The 18,468-nt window shown below is 39.2% G+C and overlaps 1 protein-coding gene across 2 annotated transcripts in view; it reads right to left on the bottom strand.

Annotated features, from left to right (window-relative positions):
• The window catches only part of Nufip2 (nuclear FMR1 interacting protein 2), a 39,919-nt gene that overhangs the window by 7,216 nt on the left and 14,235 nt on the right, over positions 1-18,468 (bottom strand). For both annotated transcript variants that reach the window (XM_076542921.1, XM_006977441.4), the window contains one exon: positions 4,239-4,271. In XM_076542921.1, the coding sequence (XP_076399036.1) occupies positions 4,239-4,271 (33 nt within the window). The remainder of the gene's footprint in view (positions 1-4,238; positions 4,272-18,468) is intronic.

Below are 18,468 nucleotides of genomic sequence, written 5' to 3'. Positions count from 1 at the left end.
TCTTCATCCCAGCTGCTGCATATGCCATCATGCCCCAGTCTGAAGTCTAAATTTTTTTTTTTTTTCCGAGACAGGGTTTCTCTGTGTAGCTTTGCGCCTTTCCTGGGACTCACTTGGTAGCCCAGGCTGGCCTCGAACTCACAGAGATCCGCCTGGCTCTGCCTCCCAAGTGCTGGGATTAAAGGCGTGCGCCACTACCACCCGGCTGAAGTCTAAATTTTTTAACCAGAGTAGGATGTGCACCAAGAAATGGCTCAAGTAAAACCTAGCAAATATTTAATATTAATCCATGATAACACAATAACCAGTTTAGTTCTAATAACTTATTTACTCCTTATTTCCCACCATATTACTTTCCCCCTCTTCATTCTCAGCAAACATGAAACTGTCAAAACATCCCTGGATAAAGACTACAAGGTAATTTTTTTAATGTCATTCTAAATTCTTTTAATTATTTTTGCCCCCCCCCCCAGATATCATTAAGATTTGTTTTATATTTACACACTTCTATGTTTATGTATGTTCATGGGTATGCTGTGGCACATATAAAGGGCAGAGGACAACTCTCTGGAGTTAGTTCTCTTTCCTGTCCACCTTTATTTATATGAGTTCTGGGGTTAAACTCACAATGCCAGGCTTGACAGCAGACATCTTTACCTGCTAAACCACCTATTTTATTATTATAGCCTGGCTGGCCTTGATCTCAAGAGATTAGATTGGCCTGACTCTGTTAGGATGATAGATACTACCTATACTCAAAGGAGACAATATTTTTTGTTCTATACTATTTCCAAGAACTCTGGGACTCTTTCTTCAGCCCAGGTTGGCCAAGAATTCATGATCCTTTTGCTTCAGCATCCAAGTGCATGGAAGTTAGTATGCTTTAGTAACCAGGAAAACTAGGATTTAGAGATATAGCTCAGTAGCATAGTACTTTCCTAGCATGCTCAAGGTCCTGGGTTCTCCAATCTCCCCTCTCCCCCAAGTAGGTCATGCAAATCTTTAATTATTTAATATAACGGTAGAGGCCTGATAATAATATTAAGTTTTTCTCAGGTTAAAAAAAATTAACCTATCAGCTGGGCAGTGGTGGCACATGCCTTTAATTCCAACACTCAGGAGGCAGAAGCAACCAGCCTTGTCTATAGAGTTCTAGGACAGCCAAGGCTGCTGAGGCAGACTCTGTCTTGAGTTTCCCCCGCAAAGAATTAACCTAGCTTAAACTGGACAGGGGTGGCACACACTTGAGTTTGAAGACAGCCAGGGCTACACAGAGAAACCCTGTCTTGGGAACCCCCCCCCCCAAAAAAAAGAGTTACCCTATTAACAAGGAGATAATATAAAAAATATCCTTTCTGGAACTCCAAAGGCAACCTGGCCTGAAGACAATGTTCATGCCCATAGCCAACAGCCATTTTATAATACAATTAGTTGGTTCTATTTTGAGAAGACCATTTTCTAGTCTATTTTTTCCATTTTTGTTTGATTTGAAATGTGTAAGGAAAGCAATTCTTAAGTGTTTGCCAATTATCATTAGGTAATGGCTGTGTTAAACAATAAGACTTGATCCTTGGGCATTTTAAGAAACAAGCAAGAGCAGCTATAATGCCTACAAACCACAACAACCACACAACCCTAAGGAAGCAGTACTGGCACGCATACCTTACCAGTAACCAACAAGTCTCTAATGAGATTTAAGATCCACTCAATTAAGAGGGAAATCATTCCTGGTACTAGAAACCTAGCCAATTACTATGGCTAGTAAAATCATGGATCTGGGATGAGAACCTACAACCACTACTTTACTAATCCACCATAACCCTAACTACACTGTAAATAATATTTGTTTTTATACTGACAGGTGAAGTATAAGCCTCGCCTAACATCACATCAAGAAAACTTCTCTTTGCAATAGATGGAGACCATTAAAGAAACTACAACCAATCAAAATGCAGAGTTGTAGAGCCCAGTCAAAATGGATGCATCTACAAAACAACTCTGTACCTAAGATCAGGGAACATTGCAGAAGATGGAGAGGAAAGATTATCACAAGCTAGAGGATCAGGAGTTTGTTGAGAGACTGTCTCCTGGCAATGTCAGAAGCTACACCCTATAAAGTCTCACCAGCATAAGTGCCTAAACATGAGCTGAACAAGGACAACAAGACATGCTAAAGCAAACAAGGAAAGCCCAGGAGCCTCAATCCTACACAAAGAACTACAAACAACTAAAAAACACTTGAGGCTGGGTGGTGGTGATACACGCCTTTAATTCCAGCACTCAGGAGGTAGAGTCAGGCGGATCTCTGTGAGTTCCAGGCCAGTCTGGTCTACAGAGAGAGATCCAGGACAGGCACCAAAACTACACAGAGAAACCGTTGCAAAAAAACAAAAATCCCAAACAAAAAACACTTGAGTGCTGAGAAATAGTCTTCCCTACCAAAGAGCACACCAATTGATTATCCAATATCAAAGAGTCGGCCCTTAAAACATCATATGAGGGGGCTGGAGAGATGGCTCAGAGATTAAGAGCACTGGCTGCTCTTCCAGAGGTCCTGAGATCAATTCCCAGCAACCACATGGTGGCTCACAACCACCTGTAATGAGATCTGGTGCCTTCTCCTGGCCTGCAGTCATACATGCTGTATACATAATAAATAAATCTTTTAAAAAAATCATACTAGTAACATCATACAAACTGAGCCGGTTGTTATTTATGTGTTCAGGAGTGTGTGAGTGTGTGTGTGTGTGTGTGTGTGTGTGTGTTTATTCACACATGCATGCACAACAAATAATGAAAAGAGACCATGATTTTTTTTTCCTGAGACAGTTTCTCTGTGTGGTTTTAGTGCCTGTCCTGGATCTCGCTCTGAAGACCACGGTGGCCTCAAATTCAGAGATCTGTCTGGTTCTGCCTCCCGAGTGCTAGGATTAAAGGCATGTGTCACCGCCACCCAGCTGAGACCATGAATTTGAATGCAATCAAGGAGGTGTAAGGGAAGGTTTGGAGGGAGGAATGGGGAAAATGATGTAATTATAATATAATCTCAAGAAGAAAACAAGGGAGATAGAAAAAACAATGTTAGAAACCAAACTCCCTAGCTGTCTGTGAGCTGAAACTTCCTAACATGTAGAGTCAAAAAGAAAATAAGGACATTCATCAGGTAGTTAGGGATTTCAGAGTTACCTGAATTTCATTTACATTAACTAGTGAAGTAAGTGAGACATAATTCTATCACATTTTTTTTATTTATTTAGTGTCCTATTGACTTTATGCCAGAAGAGGGCATCAGATCTCACTACAGATGGTTGTGAGCCATCAGTGCTCTTCATCGCTGAGCCAGCTCTTCAGCCCCTTTTACAGGATTCTAAATATCCAAATCTAACATCAGTGAGCACTTTTCCAGTCAAACTATAAATTTCCAAAGAAGACAACGTGTAGACTGTACACCCAGGCCCTGTCCTCCTTGTCAAATCTTGATTATGGGTGAAGGATAAAAGTGAATTTGCTATTGTTTGTATTTCCGAACACACGGTATGGTATTTCGTTAACATTGTAATTTTTCATTAAATTATGAATTTCAATTCTTAAGCTATCATTATCATCCCTTTGTCTACCATACAAAGACAGACAGAACGGCTAAAGATAAAAACATGTATATTGGTTTCCTCAGTTAGAAACATTTATACTTGGAAGGGACAGGAAGGCACCAGGAAGGGCTGTAATGGGGTCATACCCAAGACCATATATATATTGATCATGAGCTCTACCACTGAGTAAAAAGCAGCCTCTGTCGGATTTGGTGGTGCACACCTTTAATCCCAGCACTCAGAAGGCAGAGGCAGGCAGATCAAGGCCATCATGGTCTATAAAGTTAAGCCAGGGCTACATAGAGAAATCCTGTCTGAAAAAACTCTTAGCCTCTTGTAATCACACCCGAGTATAAAAACCATTTCAATAAATAAGAGTTTTTCCATTTTTCCTGCAACTGTCTTACACTGTAGCCCAGAATAGCCTTAAACTGAAAAGCCTCAGCCTTTAAAGAGCTAGAAGCACAAGTGAGCCACAATGTCTTAGCAGTCTTGTTATGGTAACTACTGCCTTTTGACTACAATTAGTTAAGGCTATACAAAATACAAAGCCTGTTCATTTGGTAAGCCATGATTCCAATTATTCTCACTAAAACAAAGTCATATTTTAATTAGTACAAACATTTCAAAATAGTTAACCATTCTTACCTTGCTTCTGCAAATTCCATATAGATTCCATTTCTATAAGAAAGAGGAAAAAAATTATTTTACACATCAAGCTTCAATGAATGCAGTGTAAAGCTCTACTTCTATTCCTTATAATGCTATGCTTTTGTTACTTACATCTGAAAAATCTACTGGTTACTGCTGGAATAAAGATAGGGCTGACTGACAATAGTACAGCTCTATGCAGCACAAGATACAGAAATTTCAAATAATTTTTAAACATCATCTAGATTATGTACATACTGACAATGAAAAATCAATTGTTGGGCTGGCAGGATGACTTCCTGCCCAGCCTAATAACTCAAGTTCAATCCCTGAGACCTACATGGTAGAAGGATGTTTGTTATTTGACCTCCACACATTGGTGAGACACGTATGTAAGCACATGTGTATACAGACAGATACGTATACACTAAAAGCCAATTACTATGTAAAACTAACAATATTCAGTGTTTATAAATAGCAAATATATACAAAAAACTGCATATATTAAATATTTCTCACTTCATTGTTATTACCCAAGTACTTACTGGGCAGCCTACTCCTCAGCAGAATGCTCAAGTCTCCTCAACAGAACATTTTTAAACATTTGAAAAGTAGTTCTGACCCTTAAACCACACCCAAGTCCATATGCCAAAATGCCAATTCACATCCCATTTGTTAACACAATCATCATTTGTTTCAATTTCTGTAAAACTTGCTTTGTGCTTACTTTGTTTGACATCTTACAAGGGCATGTATATGTCTAAACCACTGTGACAGAGAAGGCAGTGAGAACCACCTTTGCAGTGCTTTACAATGAACATCTAAATGAGTAAGACCACATATAGCTTATAATACAAAATTATAGTATTCGTCCTGAGAATTAGTCCCTGAAAAGAGACGTAGCCAAACTATCCAGAAAAAGGAATGAACCATCACAAAAACAAGATAGTACTTTTCTCATGCATATACAAAGACAAAAAAAAGATGATTTTGCACTCTAGAACTTGATCTTCTAACTAGTTTCATTATGTATTAAGTATAGCCTGTTTAGGGCTAAAGAGATGGCTCAGAGGTTAAGAACACTGACTGTTCTTCCAGAGGTCCTGAGTTCAATTCCCAGCAACCACATGGTGGCTCACAACCATCTGTAATGAGATCTGGCTCCCTCTTCTGCACTGCAGGGATACATGCAAACAGAACACTGTATAGATAATAAATAAATACATCTTAAAAAAAACAAGTATAGCCTGTTTAAATAGGACTCATTAGGGTACAAAAATAATCCCCCAAAACTAGAAGAAACTAAGTATAAAGATCTAAAGTTTCAAGTTTACTGCAAATAAATAAACAGAAGCTGAGAATTATATACTACACTCTCCCCACAAGGATATGCCAGGCAGTGGTGGCGCATGCCTTTAATCCCAGCACTCGGGAGGCAGAGCCAGGAGGATCCCTGTGAGTTCGAGGCCAGCCTGGGCTACCAAGTGAGTTCCAAGAAAGGTGCAAAGCTACACAGAGAAACCCTGTCTCGAAAAAACAAACAAACAAACAAAAAAAGATCAAAGATACAATAAAAGTCATTCTAATTTTTTGGTAGGGAAGCAGGGGGACAAGGCCTCTGTGTATCCCTAGATGTCCTGGAATTCACTATGCAGACCACAACACAGGCCTTGAACCTCCAGGGTTATGGAATAAAAGGTGTGGATCACTAGGATCAGCTATTAGCAAGATATTAAATGTTACATTATATGTGTTTGAATTTAGCTGTATGTTTATGGCCTTCAAGCCCCTGGGCAGATATCTATCTGGAGAAGCAAAAACTACATATCCAGGCATGGTTTAGGCAAAGGGTAACAATATGAGGCCAGCCTAAGTACACAGCAAGACCTGTCTTCAATACCTCACCACTACCAAAAAAAAAAAAAAGATGACCCAAGTCAGTTTTATTGATACCAAAGATAATGACAAAAATTTCCTTCTCCTTGGAGGACTAACAAGGGAATAGAACTATAATAATCTGGTCAAAGAGAAGGGATTAGTAAAGGAACTGTTATCTGATGGAGATCATACTCATCACTCCAAAATTATTTCTAGTATCAGAAAAGAAATGGTTTCTTTTAGAGCTGTTATCTTTGGTCTCTGAATCTCACATGACTTATTTTAATATAACCAATGATAAGCTTATCTCGGTTGAACTAAGGGAAAAAATATGAATTAAGCATAACTATTTTTCTTTCTTTCTTTCTTTTTTTTTTTTTTTTTTTAATTTTTTTCGAGACAGAGTTTCTCTATGTAGCCCTGGCTGTCCTGAAACTCACTCTGTAGACCAGGCTGGCCTTGAACTCAGAACTCCACCTATCTCTGCCTCCCAATGGCTGGGATTATAGGCATGTGCCACCACTGCCCGAGTACACCTATATTTTTGTTGTTTTTGTTTAAGAGATTTTTATATACCAATTTGAAACTACAATCAAACAAAATAAACATAATTATCTAGATCACCTAAACATACACAATAGAAACGAGTGCAAGTTATTTTCATTTTTTTCTATGAATATACTTCAACCACTGCTACATAGTAAGACCCTGTCTCACAAAAGGAAACTCCAATTTCTGTGAATTTTTTCTAAGTGACCATTCAAACCAATACTACCGTAAATTATCACTGTGCCAGTAAAGCATATGAGAAATCAAGCAGCCAATAAAGATTCTAAACAGACAAATCATTGGGGTTCTTACACTGTTAATTATTTACTGTATCTTTTCTCACACTTCTCTACTATAGAGAAAAGTACAAAACTTTTCCAAATATAGGAAATCCAATTAAAGGATAAAGCTAAAGTACGTATTTTAAAAATCTGTCAAATTTGGAGGCTAATGTAAGATTCCTATAAATATGACGTCAGAGGCATTCATGGAATTTTAAATAGAAATTAACATATGCAAAGGAGAACATTTTATATTTGGACTTATTGGGAACATATAAATTGTATAAAGCTGACCCTTGAGCAATGAGGTCAGAGGTGGAGGATCCTATTCCTACCACTACTCAGTGAGTATATACCCTGCTCCTTTCGGTGCTAGAGACTGAGGAAAAAAAGCCTTAGTTTCCTATCACTGAGCTAAACCCATATATAAGCCCTATATAATTCTGACTCCCAGCAGATGGCTACCAAATCTTTATAGTACTGTATTATATACATTACAGTTCATTTTAGACAGTCTGTAATACTGCTTTGTTGAACTTCTGCTTAAGGTGAATGTTTGTTTTCTGTGTCCATTTTGAAATAATCCTAGAACTCATGAGGCAGGGGGAGGAGGAGCTCTGTAAGTTCAAGGCCAACCTGGTCTATGCAGCAAGTTCCAAGACAGTCAGGGCCATGACTAGTGACATCCTGCCTCAAAAGCAAACAAACAAAAACATTAACAAAAAATGTTATTTAAAAAGAGATTAAATGCGGAATATTCCTTTACACTGTGTGAAGATGTCATTGTGATTTGTTTAATAAAGAACTAAACTTCCAAAAGCTAGGCATGAATTTTCAGGGCAGAGAACACTGGGAAGGGAGTTGCCAGCCAGATGAAAGAGGAAGCAGCATGGGCAGTACAGAGTAAAAGTAATAAAGTCACAAGACAAAAAGTAGATTGAGAAAAATGGGTTAATTCAAGTTCTAAGACCTAGTTAGTAACAAGCCTAAGCTATTGGCTGAGCTTTCATAGTAAAAAGTCTGTTGTTTGTTTTTTAAAATTAAAATAGCCAAGCGGCAGTGGTACAAGCTTTTAATCCCAGCACTCGGGAGGCAGAGCCAGGTGGATCTCTGTGAGTTTGAGGCCAGCCTGTGCTACAGAGTGAGATCCAGGACAGGCACCAAAAACTACATAGAGAAACCCTATCTCTAAAACCCAAAATACATACATACATACATAAATGAAACAATAAGGCAGGGTTTAATTATGTAGCCCTAACTGGCCTGTAAATTGTTATATCCAAGCTGGTCTTGAACTCAAAAGATCTTGCTTTTACCTCCTGGAGTGTTTGTTTACTGTACACAGGGTTTACCTCTAAAGCCCAGGCTGGTCTAGAACTAACAAAGTTCAGACTCACTTTGAGTGTAAAACAATCCTTCTGAATCAATCCCAAGTCAATTTTACAAACCAACCACAACCTTCTCTCCTTATACTCAATTTCCAAATTCTGTAGAAAAGAGTTAATATTAGTTCCCTTATGTACCCTGACCAATCTACAATTTTTCAATAGTTTGGTCATCCACATGATTACAAATACAAAATACCTCTTTGTATTTCTCTGCCTGGGCTATTCTTTTTTGTTTTACTCACTCAGAAGACTAGGCTAGCCTCAAACTCATGAGCTCCACCTACCTCTGCCTCCTAAGCATGTACCACCACCACCAACAACCTGGTTTTCTGCCTAGGATATTCTCTATCTTCCTTCCACTTAAGTTACCAGAAAAATAAATTCTAATTTTACCTACAAACTAGTGCCATATTAATCTAGTTTAACACAATAAACTTAGTATCTGGGTTCAACTAAAAGAAGTACTTCAATCTATTTACAAATGCTAGGATATTCATTTGTTCATTTTTTTTTTTTTTTAAGATTTATGTATAGTGTTCTGCCTGCATGTCAGAAGAGGGTACCAGATCTCATTACAGATGGTTGTGAGCCACCATGTGGTTGCTGGGAATTGAACTCAGGACCTCTGGAAGAGCAGCTGATGCTCTTAACCTTTGCGCCATCTCTCCAGCCCCTCATTTGTTCTCTTAACACAAGTACAAAGTGTAGTGGGTGGTTGTTTTGAGCCATGCCCCAAAGCACCACCCCTAGTAAGGTAGCAGGTAGCTGTTACACCTGCCTATGACCTTGAGGTACATGCCCCTAGGGGGTGTCCACCAGGTATGGCACTCTCTTGGCTTTGGCTATCTTGTGGTTTTGGATGCTGGTATGGACTAGGGCAGAGCTCGCCAGAGAACTGCACTGGACCATGCCTCACTCTTCCAGGATCCTGCAAGAAATTCCTCTATTCTATCTTGTGAGTTAACCCCCAAATAAATTCCTCTGATCACTAAATAGACTCCATGGACTAATCTCAATAACAAAGTAATTGGAAGTTATCAATAACAAAACCAGCTGAGCACCCTGTGGCTTTTTAAAAGATTTATTTTAAATTATATATACATTTGGAGAATGTGCTTGAGTGCAAGTCCTCAAGACCTCAGGCATGGGTGCCTCAAACTGCATGCTCTTCACTGAGCCATCGCTTTAGACCTATCCTGACTTTGAGCATGTAACCATCATGCTTTGAGCAGTAGCTTCTTTTTTTGAATGAGACACTCTCCCTTCTCAATCACTTCTCTAAGGAGTCTTGTTGTTTCATCTTAAGAGTGAATGGACTATTTATTTAGAAGCCAAAATCTGAGTGGGGCTTATCTGTGTTTTTGCTATTAGACAGAGGCCATTATCTATCCATTTTCTCTGATGTTTTGAGACATGTAGCCTGGTCTCCAACTTGCCATCATGTAAGATGACTGTGAACCCCTATCTCCACCTCCCAAGTACTGGCATTACAGGCATTTACTATAAATCGTGGTGCTAATCATATTCTGTAATTAAAATGAATACTAATATTTTTTTCCTTAGTAAAATCTGGCCACTTGATGCCCCTATTTAGGCACTTCCTCACTGTTCTTATTATTTTATTCTTTTTCGTGTACGGGGGATTAAACCTAGTCTTCTTTTGTGTATAGGCAAGCTTTTGTTAGTAGATACATTCTTATGAAGCAAGTCCTTTTGTTAGTAGATACATTCTTATGAAGTTACCTAGGTAGGCCTTGATTGTGTAAGCTACTGCTTCAGCCTCTCAATTAGCTAGAATTACAGGCCTGTAGTACCAGACCCTCCTTTCTGTCTGCCTTATTTAAGACAGTCCTACCATATATAGCTTGCCTTGAAGTGGATATCCTACCCCCACTTCCAGAACGCTGAGATTACAGCACTTCCACACCCACCCCAGTTCATGGATTCTCTTATTGCATTTATTATTTTATCACTCACTGTGAAGATTTTCCAAGGTCCTGCAGGCCCCAGTTCTTAAAACTAGTTTGAGTGTAAACTGCTGGTCTGGAATTGGTAATTTCCCAAATACACAAGGAAGTCAATAATTACATGCACATTAGAAAAATAATAGTGCTTGCGTTAGCAGCACACATACTAAAAAAAAAAAAAAAAAAGTAGCCAGGCAGTGGTGGCCCATGCCTTTAATCCCAGCACTCAGAAGGCAGAGCCAGGCGGATCTCTAAGTTCAAGGCCAGCCTGGTCTACCGATCAAGATCCAGGACAGTCACCAAAGCTACACAGAGAAACCCTGTATCGAAAAACCAATAAATAAATGAATAAATCTAACAGCTGAATAGCTTAAGCACTGGCTGTTCTTCCAGATAACCCAAGTTCAATTCCCAGCACCCACATGGCAGTTCACAACTGTCTGTAAACTCCAGTTCCCAAGAATCTGATGTCATCTTCTGGCCTACACAGGTTCGTATATGCACTCACTTAAACTCCTAAGTACACACACACATCCCTAAAAATTAAATAAAAATTTAAGACCACCATCAGGTGGATATGAGTTTCAGGCCAGCTGATCTAAGTAGTTCAAGGCAACATAGTGAGACCCTGTCTCTAAACAAAAAAGGGGAAAAAAAAGTAACCCATCCATCAAAATTCAGATTATATGTTCCATGAAATACAAGCTGTACTTATTCTTTTCTACCCTTTCTATACTGGAAATCCTCTCATCTCTACTGAAATTCCCTATTTTAGTCTCCTCCTCACATTTAAAATCTTATCATAAATGTGTTTTTCTCCCTCACCTAAATATTTTTATCGAGTCTCATGTATTCACACTGGCCTCAAACTCTATGTACAGGATGACCCTGAATTCTTTTGTTTTTTTTTCCCCACCCCCAGAGCTGAGGCCAGGCCTTACGCTTGCTAGGCAAGCACTATACCACTGAGCTAAATCCCCAACCCCGACCCTGAATTCTTTATTCTCCTCTTCTACCTCCTAAATACCACCAATACACATTTTATGTGCTACTGCTAGGCAAGTATTTTATGAACTAAAATATATCCCTAGCCTCTACACCTAAGTATTTTTAAGGGAAAGGATTCATCTTGTCAAAGTAATCCTCATAAATAAGCCTAAGTACTTTAGTCTATGGTAGGTATTTCATAAGGGAAAAAGAAAAAATACATTTCCAAATTAGTGCTATACTCCTTAATAATACAGAAAACTGTGGCAAAGTGTGTGTGTGAGAGACAGTGAGAGAGTGAGTGAGTGAGTGAGTGAGAGAGTGAGTGAGTGAGTGAGAGAGAGAGAGAGAGAGAGAGAGAGAGAGAGAGAGATATCAAGCCAAGATTTTAGACCTACAGGTTTTTTTTTGTTTGTTTTTCGAGACAGGGTTCAGGGTTTCTCTGTAGCTCTGGCTGTCCTGGAACTCAGAGTTCCTGGAACCTGCCTCTCTCTATGCTGGGATTAAAGGTATGCGCTACCACCGTCCAGCTAGACCTATAGTTTCTAACTGAAGCAGAAAATGAGCCTGTGCAGGCACGTGAGGGGTGTGTGTGTATAAAATAGGCATTTTTTTGCAAGACCAAACCTGAAACTGTAGACCAAACTGTCTATGCTAATAACCTGTCACAAATTGTCTTAATAGTCTCTAGTTGTCTGAAGTATATTTCTATACTAGTAGTTTCTCCATAAAAGACATTAGCTTCAGGTGATTAAAAGATCAAAACTGGGGCTGGAGAGATGGCTCAACAGTTAAAAAAGCACTGACTGTTTTCCAGAGGGCCCAGGTTCAAATCTCAGCAGTCACATGGTAGCTCACAACTGTCTGTAACTCCAAATCTGACACCCTCACAGACATATATGCAAGCAAAACACCAATGTACATAAAGTTTAAAAATAGATCATAACTGTTACTCTAAACTAGCTGACACGCAGCTCTTAGAAGCCATCTGTAGTGTTATTACTTTAACACTGAATTTGCAAGGTAATTTATAACACATTAAAATATTTAATCATTGGGCTATTAAGAAAACTTAGAAGGTAAAGACACTTGCTGCCAAACCTATAGACCTGAGCCTAATCTCTGGGACCTACTCCCACTAGGCTTACCTTACATAATTTTTTTTAATTTACTGATTTTATCTGATGGATAACTTTCAAGCTGTCTCACTTATCCCAACCACTAAGTATAAATTCTAATTCATTTATCTTGCCACTAAGTATGCTAGGTAAAATTTATCATCATCTGAATTGTTTTGTGGCACTGATGTTTGAACACTGACCTTAAACACCTATGAGGTAACTGTTCCTTCACCGAGTTATATATACCCAGTCCTCCTCTTTTTAACTTTAAAAAAAAAAAAAAAAAAAAAAAAATTATGGGAGCCGGGTGTGGGGTGCATGCCCTTCATCCCTTCACTCCAGGCAGAAACAGGTGGATCTAAGTCTGAGGCCAACCTGGTCTACAAAGCAAGTTCTAAGACAGCCAAAGCTACAGAGAGAAACCCTGAAAAGAAAAAACGAAAAAAGAAGGCACAAAACTATGCCAAGTACTTAGAAATTTCTCTATAGATATAAGCACATAAAAAGATGCTAAATTAATCATCAGAAAAGTATAAATTACATACAAGATACCACCCATCCCTCATACACAATGGGATGGCTACTATTATACAGAAACTATGAGGTGACCAATCCAAATCCTTGTGTACACTCTTGGTAGTACAATGTAAAACTGCTTTTGAAAACAGTATGGTATTTCTCAAAACACAACAAAAATCAAGAATTGGAAGCAGGGTCTTGAAAAGATAGTTCTACAGCAATGCTCAGGGTAATATCACTTATAATAACTAGTATAGAAGCAATCCAAATGTCCATCACAGACACAGAAGAATGGAGAAATGTGACAAACACACACCCAGCTTTAAATGGAAGTGAAGCCTTTACCTTCCTAGTATATTTATGGTCCTGATTTCAGTCCCCATAACAGAGAAGAGCAAAGAGAGAAAAAAAATTGATCTGATTCTACCATAGTTAAAACAAGGCGACTCCTCAGGATTTAATGCTTAAAAGATTTGAGCTGGGCCAGGAATCGTGATATAGGCAGAGGCAAGTGAATTTATGTTAGCTTAGTGTACACTGTAAGATTTTGTCTCAAAAACAAAACTCCAGAAGAGGCATTATCATTACTTTATCATGACATAAACAAAAAGGACCTACACTTCACCTGAAATAGTTGACACTGCTCTACAGTAGCACACAAAGATAAAAATTTGTGGTACTAGGGAATGGAGGGCCTTACCATGCATGTTAAGCAAGAACTCTACCACTGAGTTCTATATCCAACCAAGTATTTTTCTGTCTTTTTCAAATAGAATTTTGTATATCCCAAGGCAGTCTTGAACTCTAATAAAACTCCTGATCTTGCCTCTCCTGCCAAGTGCTGAGATTATAGGCATACATCAATCAAATTGGGTTTTCTTTTTTTTTTTTTCTGGTTTTTTTCAAGATAGGGTTTCTCTGTATGGCCTTGGTTGTCTGAGATCGCTCTCTGTAGACCAGGTTAGCCTCGGAACTCAGATCTGCCTGCATCTGCCTCTGCCTCCGGGTGCTGGGATTAAAGGTGTGCACAACCACCACTCAGCCCAAATTGGGTTTTCAATAGTCTTTTTTTTTTTTTTGAGATAGAGTCTCTCTATATAGCCCTTTCTGTTCTGGAACTTACCATGTAGACTGTGCTTGGAGAGTGTTAAGATTAAAGGAGTGATCCACAATGTGCTAATGATCATTTCTTAAGCAAAGTTCATAACACAATACATATGCATGAATAGCTAAGAGAATGCCAAAACTAGACTTTATGCTTTAATGTAGTCATTTTGTATCTTTTTTTTTTCTCCTGAAGGTTTCTCTGTTCAACACTCTGGCTGCCCTGAAACTCCCTCTGTAGACCAGATTGGTCTTAAATCATTCTGTATCTTTTAATTGCACTAACATTTACATTTTTTAAAAAAATCAGTAGTACTTCTGAGACTGCAAGTAATGTTAAACCTAAAATGTATCACTCCTAGTAAAATGACATAACACTCTTAATACATATAAATTAAATTGTTAAATGCCCCCCCCCTTTTGTTTTTGTTTTTGGCTTTTCGAGACAGGGTTTCCTCTGTGTAGCTTTGCACCTTTTCCTGGAACTCACTTGGTAGTCCAGGCTGGCCTCGAACTCAGAGATCCGCCTGCCTCTGCCTCCCGAGTGCTGGGATTAAAGGCGCGCGCCACCACCGGCCACCACCGCGCGGCTCCTTTTGGTTTTTGAGACAGGGTTTATCCATGTTGTTTTGCTGCCTCTCTTGGATCTCACTCTGTAGATCCAGTTGGCCTCAAACTCAGAGATCTGTCTGGCTCTGCCTCCTGAGTGCTGGGATTAAAAGTGTAGGCCATCGACACTCGGCTAAAGGGCCTATTTTTGAAGCTAGAGAAATGCACAGAACTTTAAGTTAGGCTTTAATTTTAAGCCTAACTTAAAATTAATTACTTAACACTGAAAGGACCAGAACACTAACACTATATATAATAAAGTATTCCTGATAGTCTAGTTAAGCTCAAATGATTGAAAGATAAACTCCCTTTAAAAGTTTAAAAAAATAGGGCTGGAGAGATGGCTCAGCGGCTAAGAGCACTGGCTGCTCTTCCAGAGGTCCTGAGTTCAATTCCCAGCAACCACATGGTAGCTCACAACCATCCATAATGAGATCTGGTGCTCTCTTCTGGCCTGCAGGGATACATGTTATATATATACACAGTAAATAAATAAATCTGTTTAAAAAAAAAAAAAGTTTAAAAAAATAAAAAAGACTGAAGAGGTGGCTCAGTGGTCAACACTTGCTGCTCTTCCAAAGGGCTGTCCAAAGGGCTGTAGCTTGTTACCAGCACTCACACAGGACAGTTCACAGCCATTTGCAACTCCATACTTGCAAAATACGGATTCAAAACAGATTCAAACAGAAAAAAAATCAGTAGGCCAGTAAACTACTACTGAACCAAGCAATATTTAGTAAGAAGACATCAAAGAACTTGCCCTCCTGGAACCTAAATGAACTATTATCTGCTCAGTTCTTTTCTGTTTAGGGGGAAACATCTGTTTGATCAATTTTATTAAAGCTTCAATTGCAAAATTCAAGCTGATGAACTTTACTAAATTCAATATAACTGCAACCATGCAGAATGGCATTTAGTTTACCTAAATCAATTCTACATTTAAAAAAAAAGAGGCCAGTGATGGTGGCCCATGCCTTTAATCCCAGCACTCAGCACTAGGGAGGCAAAGGGAGGAGGATCTAGAGTTTGAGTCCAGCCTGGTCTACAGAGTGAGTTCCAGGAACCTTGTCTCACAAAAACAAAATGGGGGTGGGGGGGACACTACAAAGCTGGGAGTAGTGGCACATGCCTTAAATCCTAGCTCAAAAAGTAGAGGCAGGGGGATCTCTAAGGTCAGCCTGGTCAAAAAGTGAGTTCCGGGATAGCCAGTGAATCTGAACAGATAGCTGGCTCAGCACTCAGCCCTTAAAGAGTTCACATGCCTTTAAATCCCAGCATGTGGCAGAGGCTCTGTGAGGCTAGCCTGGTCAACATAGTGACTGAAGATACAGCTCAATGGTAGTATGTCACCTAGCATGTACAAGATCTGGGTTTGAACTCAAGCACCACTACAAAAAAAAGTTTTTTGGTTGTTTTTTTTTTTTGGCAAGGCTAATCTGGGCAATATGAAATCCCTGGACCTAATAGATAAACACAACACACATAAATCTACCAACTAACCACCTAAGGGGAACATCATCTCACTGCTTTTTGGAAGTTGCAGGAAACACTGTCTTCTTAGGCTCACATAATTATCACAAACTACAAGACACTGATTTTCTATAACAGACCCTGGAGAGTAGATGACACAGAAAATGATACCAAAACTACCCAACTACCTTGGCAGAATTTAACATATATAATTAAACACACTGTAAGAGACTTAATAAGCATTTCTCTTTTGCTCTACTTTCAGCTTCTAAACTTTTATTTCCAAAGAGATCTGGAGAGCAAGTCAAAATAATCTTTACCTGTCAAGATTCCTACTTTTAAAACTACAAATTGCTAGGCATGGTGGTATACACCTTTAAATAAAAACTAAAAACACACACACACACACACACACACACACACACAAAACTAGTCAATCCCAAAGCCCTCCCCATACCCATGCCTCTTAAGTGTTTTGAGATAGGATCTCTCCCTGTAGTCCTCTGTCCTGGAATTCAGAAACTGACCTGAGATTAAAGGTGTGCCATCACACCCAGCTTCCTATTCTTTTTTTTTTTTTTAAACAAAGGGGAAACAAATATAAAAAATGTACATGTTTATAAAGTACATGTCTTTCATTTTGCAGATCAAGGAAGGCAAACTAGTAGGAGAAATCTCACCAATGCATTAACCTGGATGAAGAGCTTCAGGAAAGGAAGACACTGAGAGGGAAAAAACAGTCTTTTCTAGGATAAGCGCCCTAATCCCCAGCAGACAGCCCTAAATGAAAACTTAAGCAACATTAGATGAACTCAGCAAGCTGTATTCTTACATACATGTGTGCATGTCTACACATGTAAAAAACACTAAAAGAGGTAGCCAATTTGGGGAGAAGGACACAGGATAAGTCTGAAAAAGAACAGAGGAATGATGGGAAAATGATGTATTCACATATGAAATTTTAAGTTTTTTTTTCAATTTAAAAGGGGTACTGGAGAGATAGTTTAAGAGTTAAGAACACTTGTCCTTTCACAGGACCTCAGTTCGATTCCCAGCACCCACATGGCAGCTCACAACTGTCTCTAACCCCAGTTCTACAGGATCCAACACCCTCAACAGACATGCAGGCAGGCAAAACAATGCACATAAAAGTTTTTTGTTTTTTTAAAAAGGGGCTAGCTGGAGAGATGGCTCAGCAACTAGGAGCACCTCTTCCTCTTACAGAAGACCCAAGTTCAATTCTAAGAGGATCTGACACCCTAGGCTCTAGGCATTAGTGTGTTGCACAGACACAATAGCAGGTTAAATATTCAAATACATAAAATTCATCGTCCAAAGAAAGAAGCCATACACAGCTTTGTTATTCTCTAAGGCAATGGTTCATACTAAGAAAAATGTGGTAATTCCTTCACCCCTACAAACTGATAGGCTCCCTCATTCCTACAGATTCCTACCTAAATAAAGCAGCATTTAATAAAAAAAATTAGCATACACCTTTAATCCTAGTGCTCAGAAGGTAGAGGCGGGCGTTGAGTTCAAGGCCAGCCTACTCTACATAACTAGTTCCAGGACAGCCAGGGCTACGTAGAATTTCTCCCTTTTTTTTGGGGGGGGGGGGACCTTAGCTGTCTTGCAACTCTGTAGACCAGGCTGGCCTCAAACTCAGAGGTCTACCTACCTCTGCCTCCCAAGTGCTGGGATTAAAGGCATGCATCACCACCACCTGGCTATTCTTTTTCGCCTGAATATTTTCTTTTTAATTATATAAAATGCATGAGGCAGGGCGTGAAAATGTGCACGTGAGTAGAGTACTTGCAGAGGCCAGAAGAGGTCATCAGATCCCCTGAAGCTGGAGGATAGATTGCACTGTTTCTTGATTTATGCAAAGGACTTACAATTATAGTGAATGGTTGTAATATAGTAGTTGAAAGGAATTTGGAGAGGAATGCCATGATTTAATTTATAAATAAAATTTTGGTGGTACTAGGAGTTGGACCAGTCTTTCATAGACGCTAAGTATGTTGGTTAATATTTCTTATTCAATTTGACAAACCTAGAAGCACCTGGGAGAAATTCTCAACTGAAGAATTGCCTCCATTAAATTGGCCTGTGGACACATCAGTGGGGCATTTTCTTGACTGCCAATTAATATAGGAGGGCCCTGTATAATGTGAGTGGTACCATCCTTAGGCAGGTGGTCCTGGGGTATGTAAGAAAGCTAACTAAGCAAGCAACAGGGAGCAAGCCAGTTAGCAGCACTGCTCTCTGCTTCAGTTCCTGCTTCTAGGTTCCTGCCCCTGGCTTCTCTGTTGTTTGGTAACTGTAGATCAAATAAACACCCCCCTTTTTTGCCC

Source organism: Peromyscus maniculatus, chromosome 8 (genome assembly GCF_049852395.1).
Source record: "Peromyscus maniculatus bairdii isolate BWxNUB_F1_BW_parent chromosome 8, HU_Pman_BW_mat_3.1, whole genome shotgun sequence".
Taxonomy (NCBI): domain Eukaryota; kingdom Metazoa; phylum Chordata; class Mammalia; order Rodentia; family Cricetidae; genus Peromyscus; species Peromyscus maniculatus.
The sequence above is the reverse complement of the archived record's forward strand: the minus strand, read 5'-3'. Positions and strand labels throughout refer to the sequence as shown.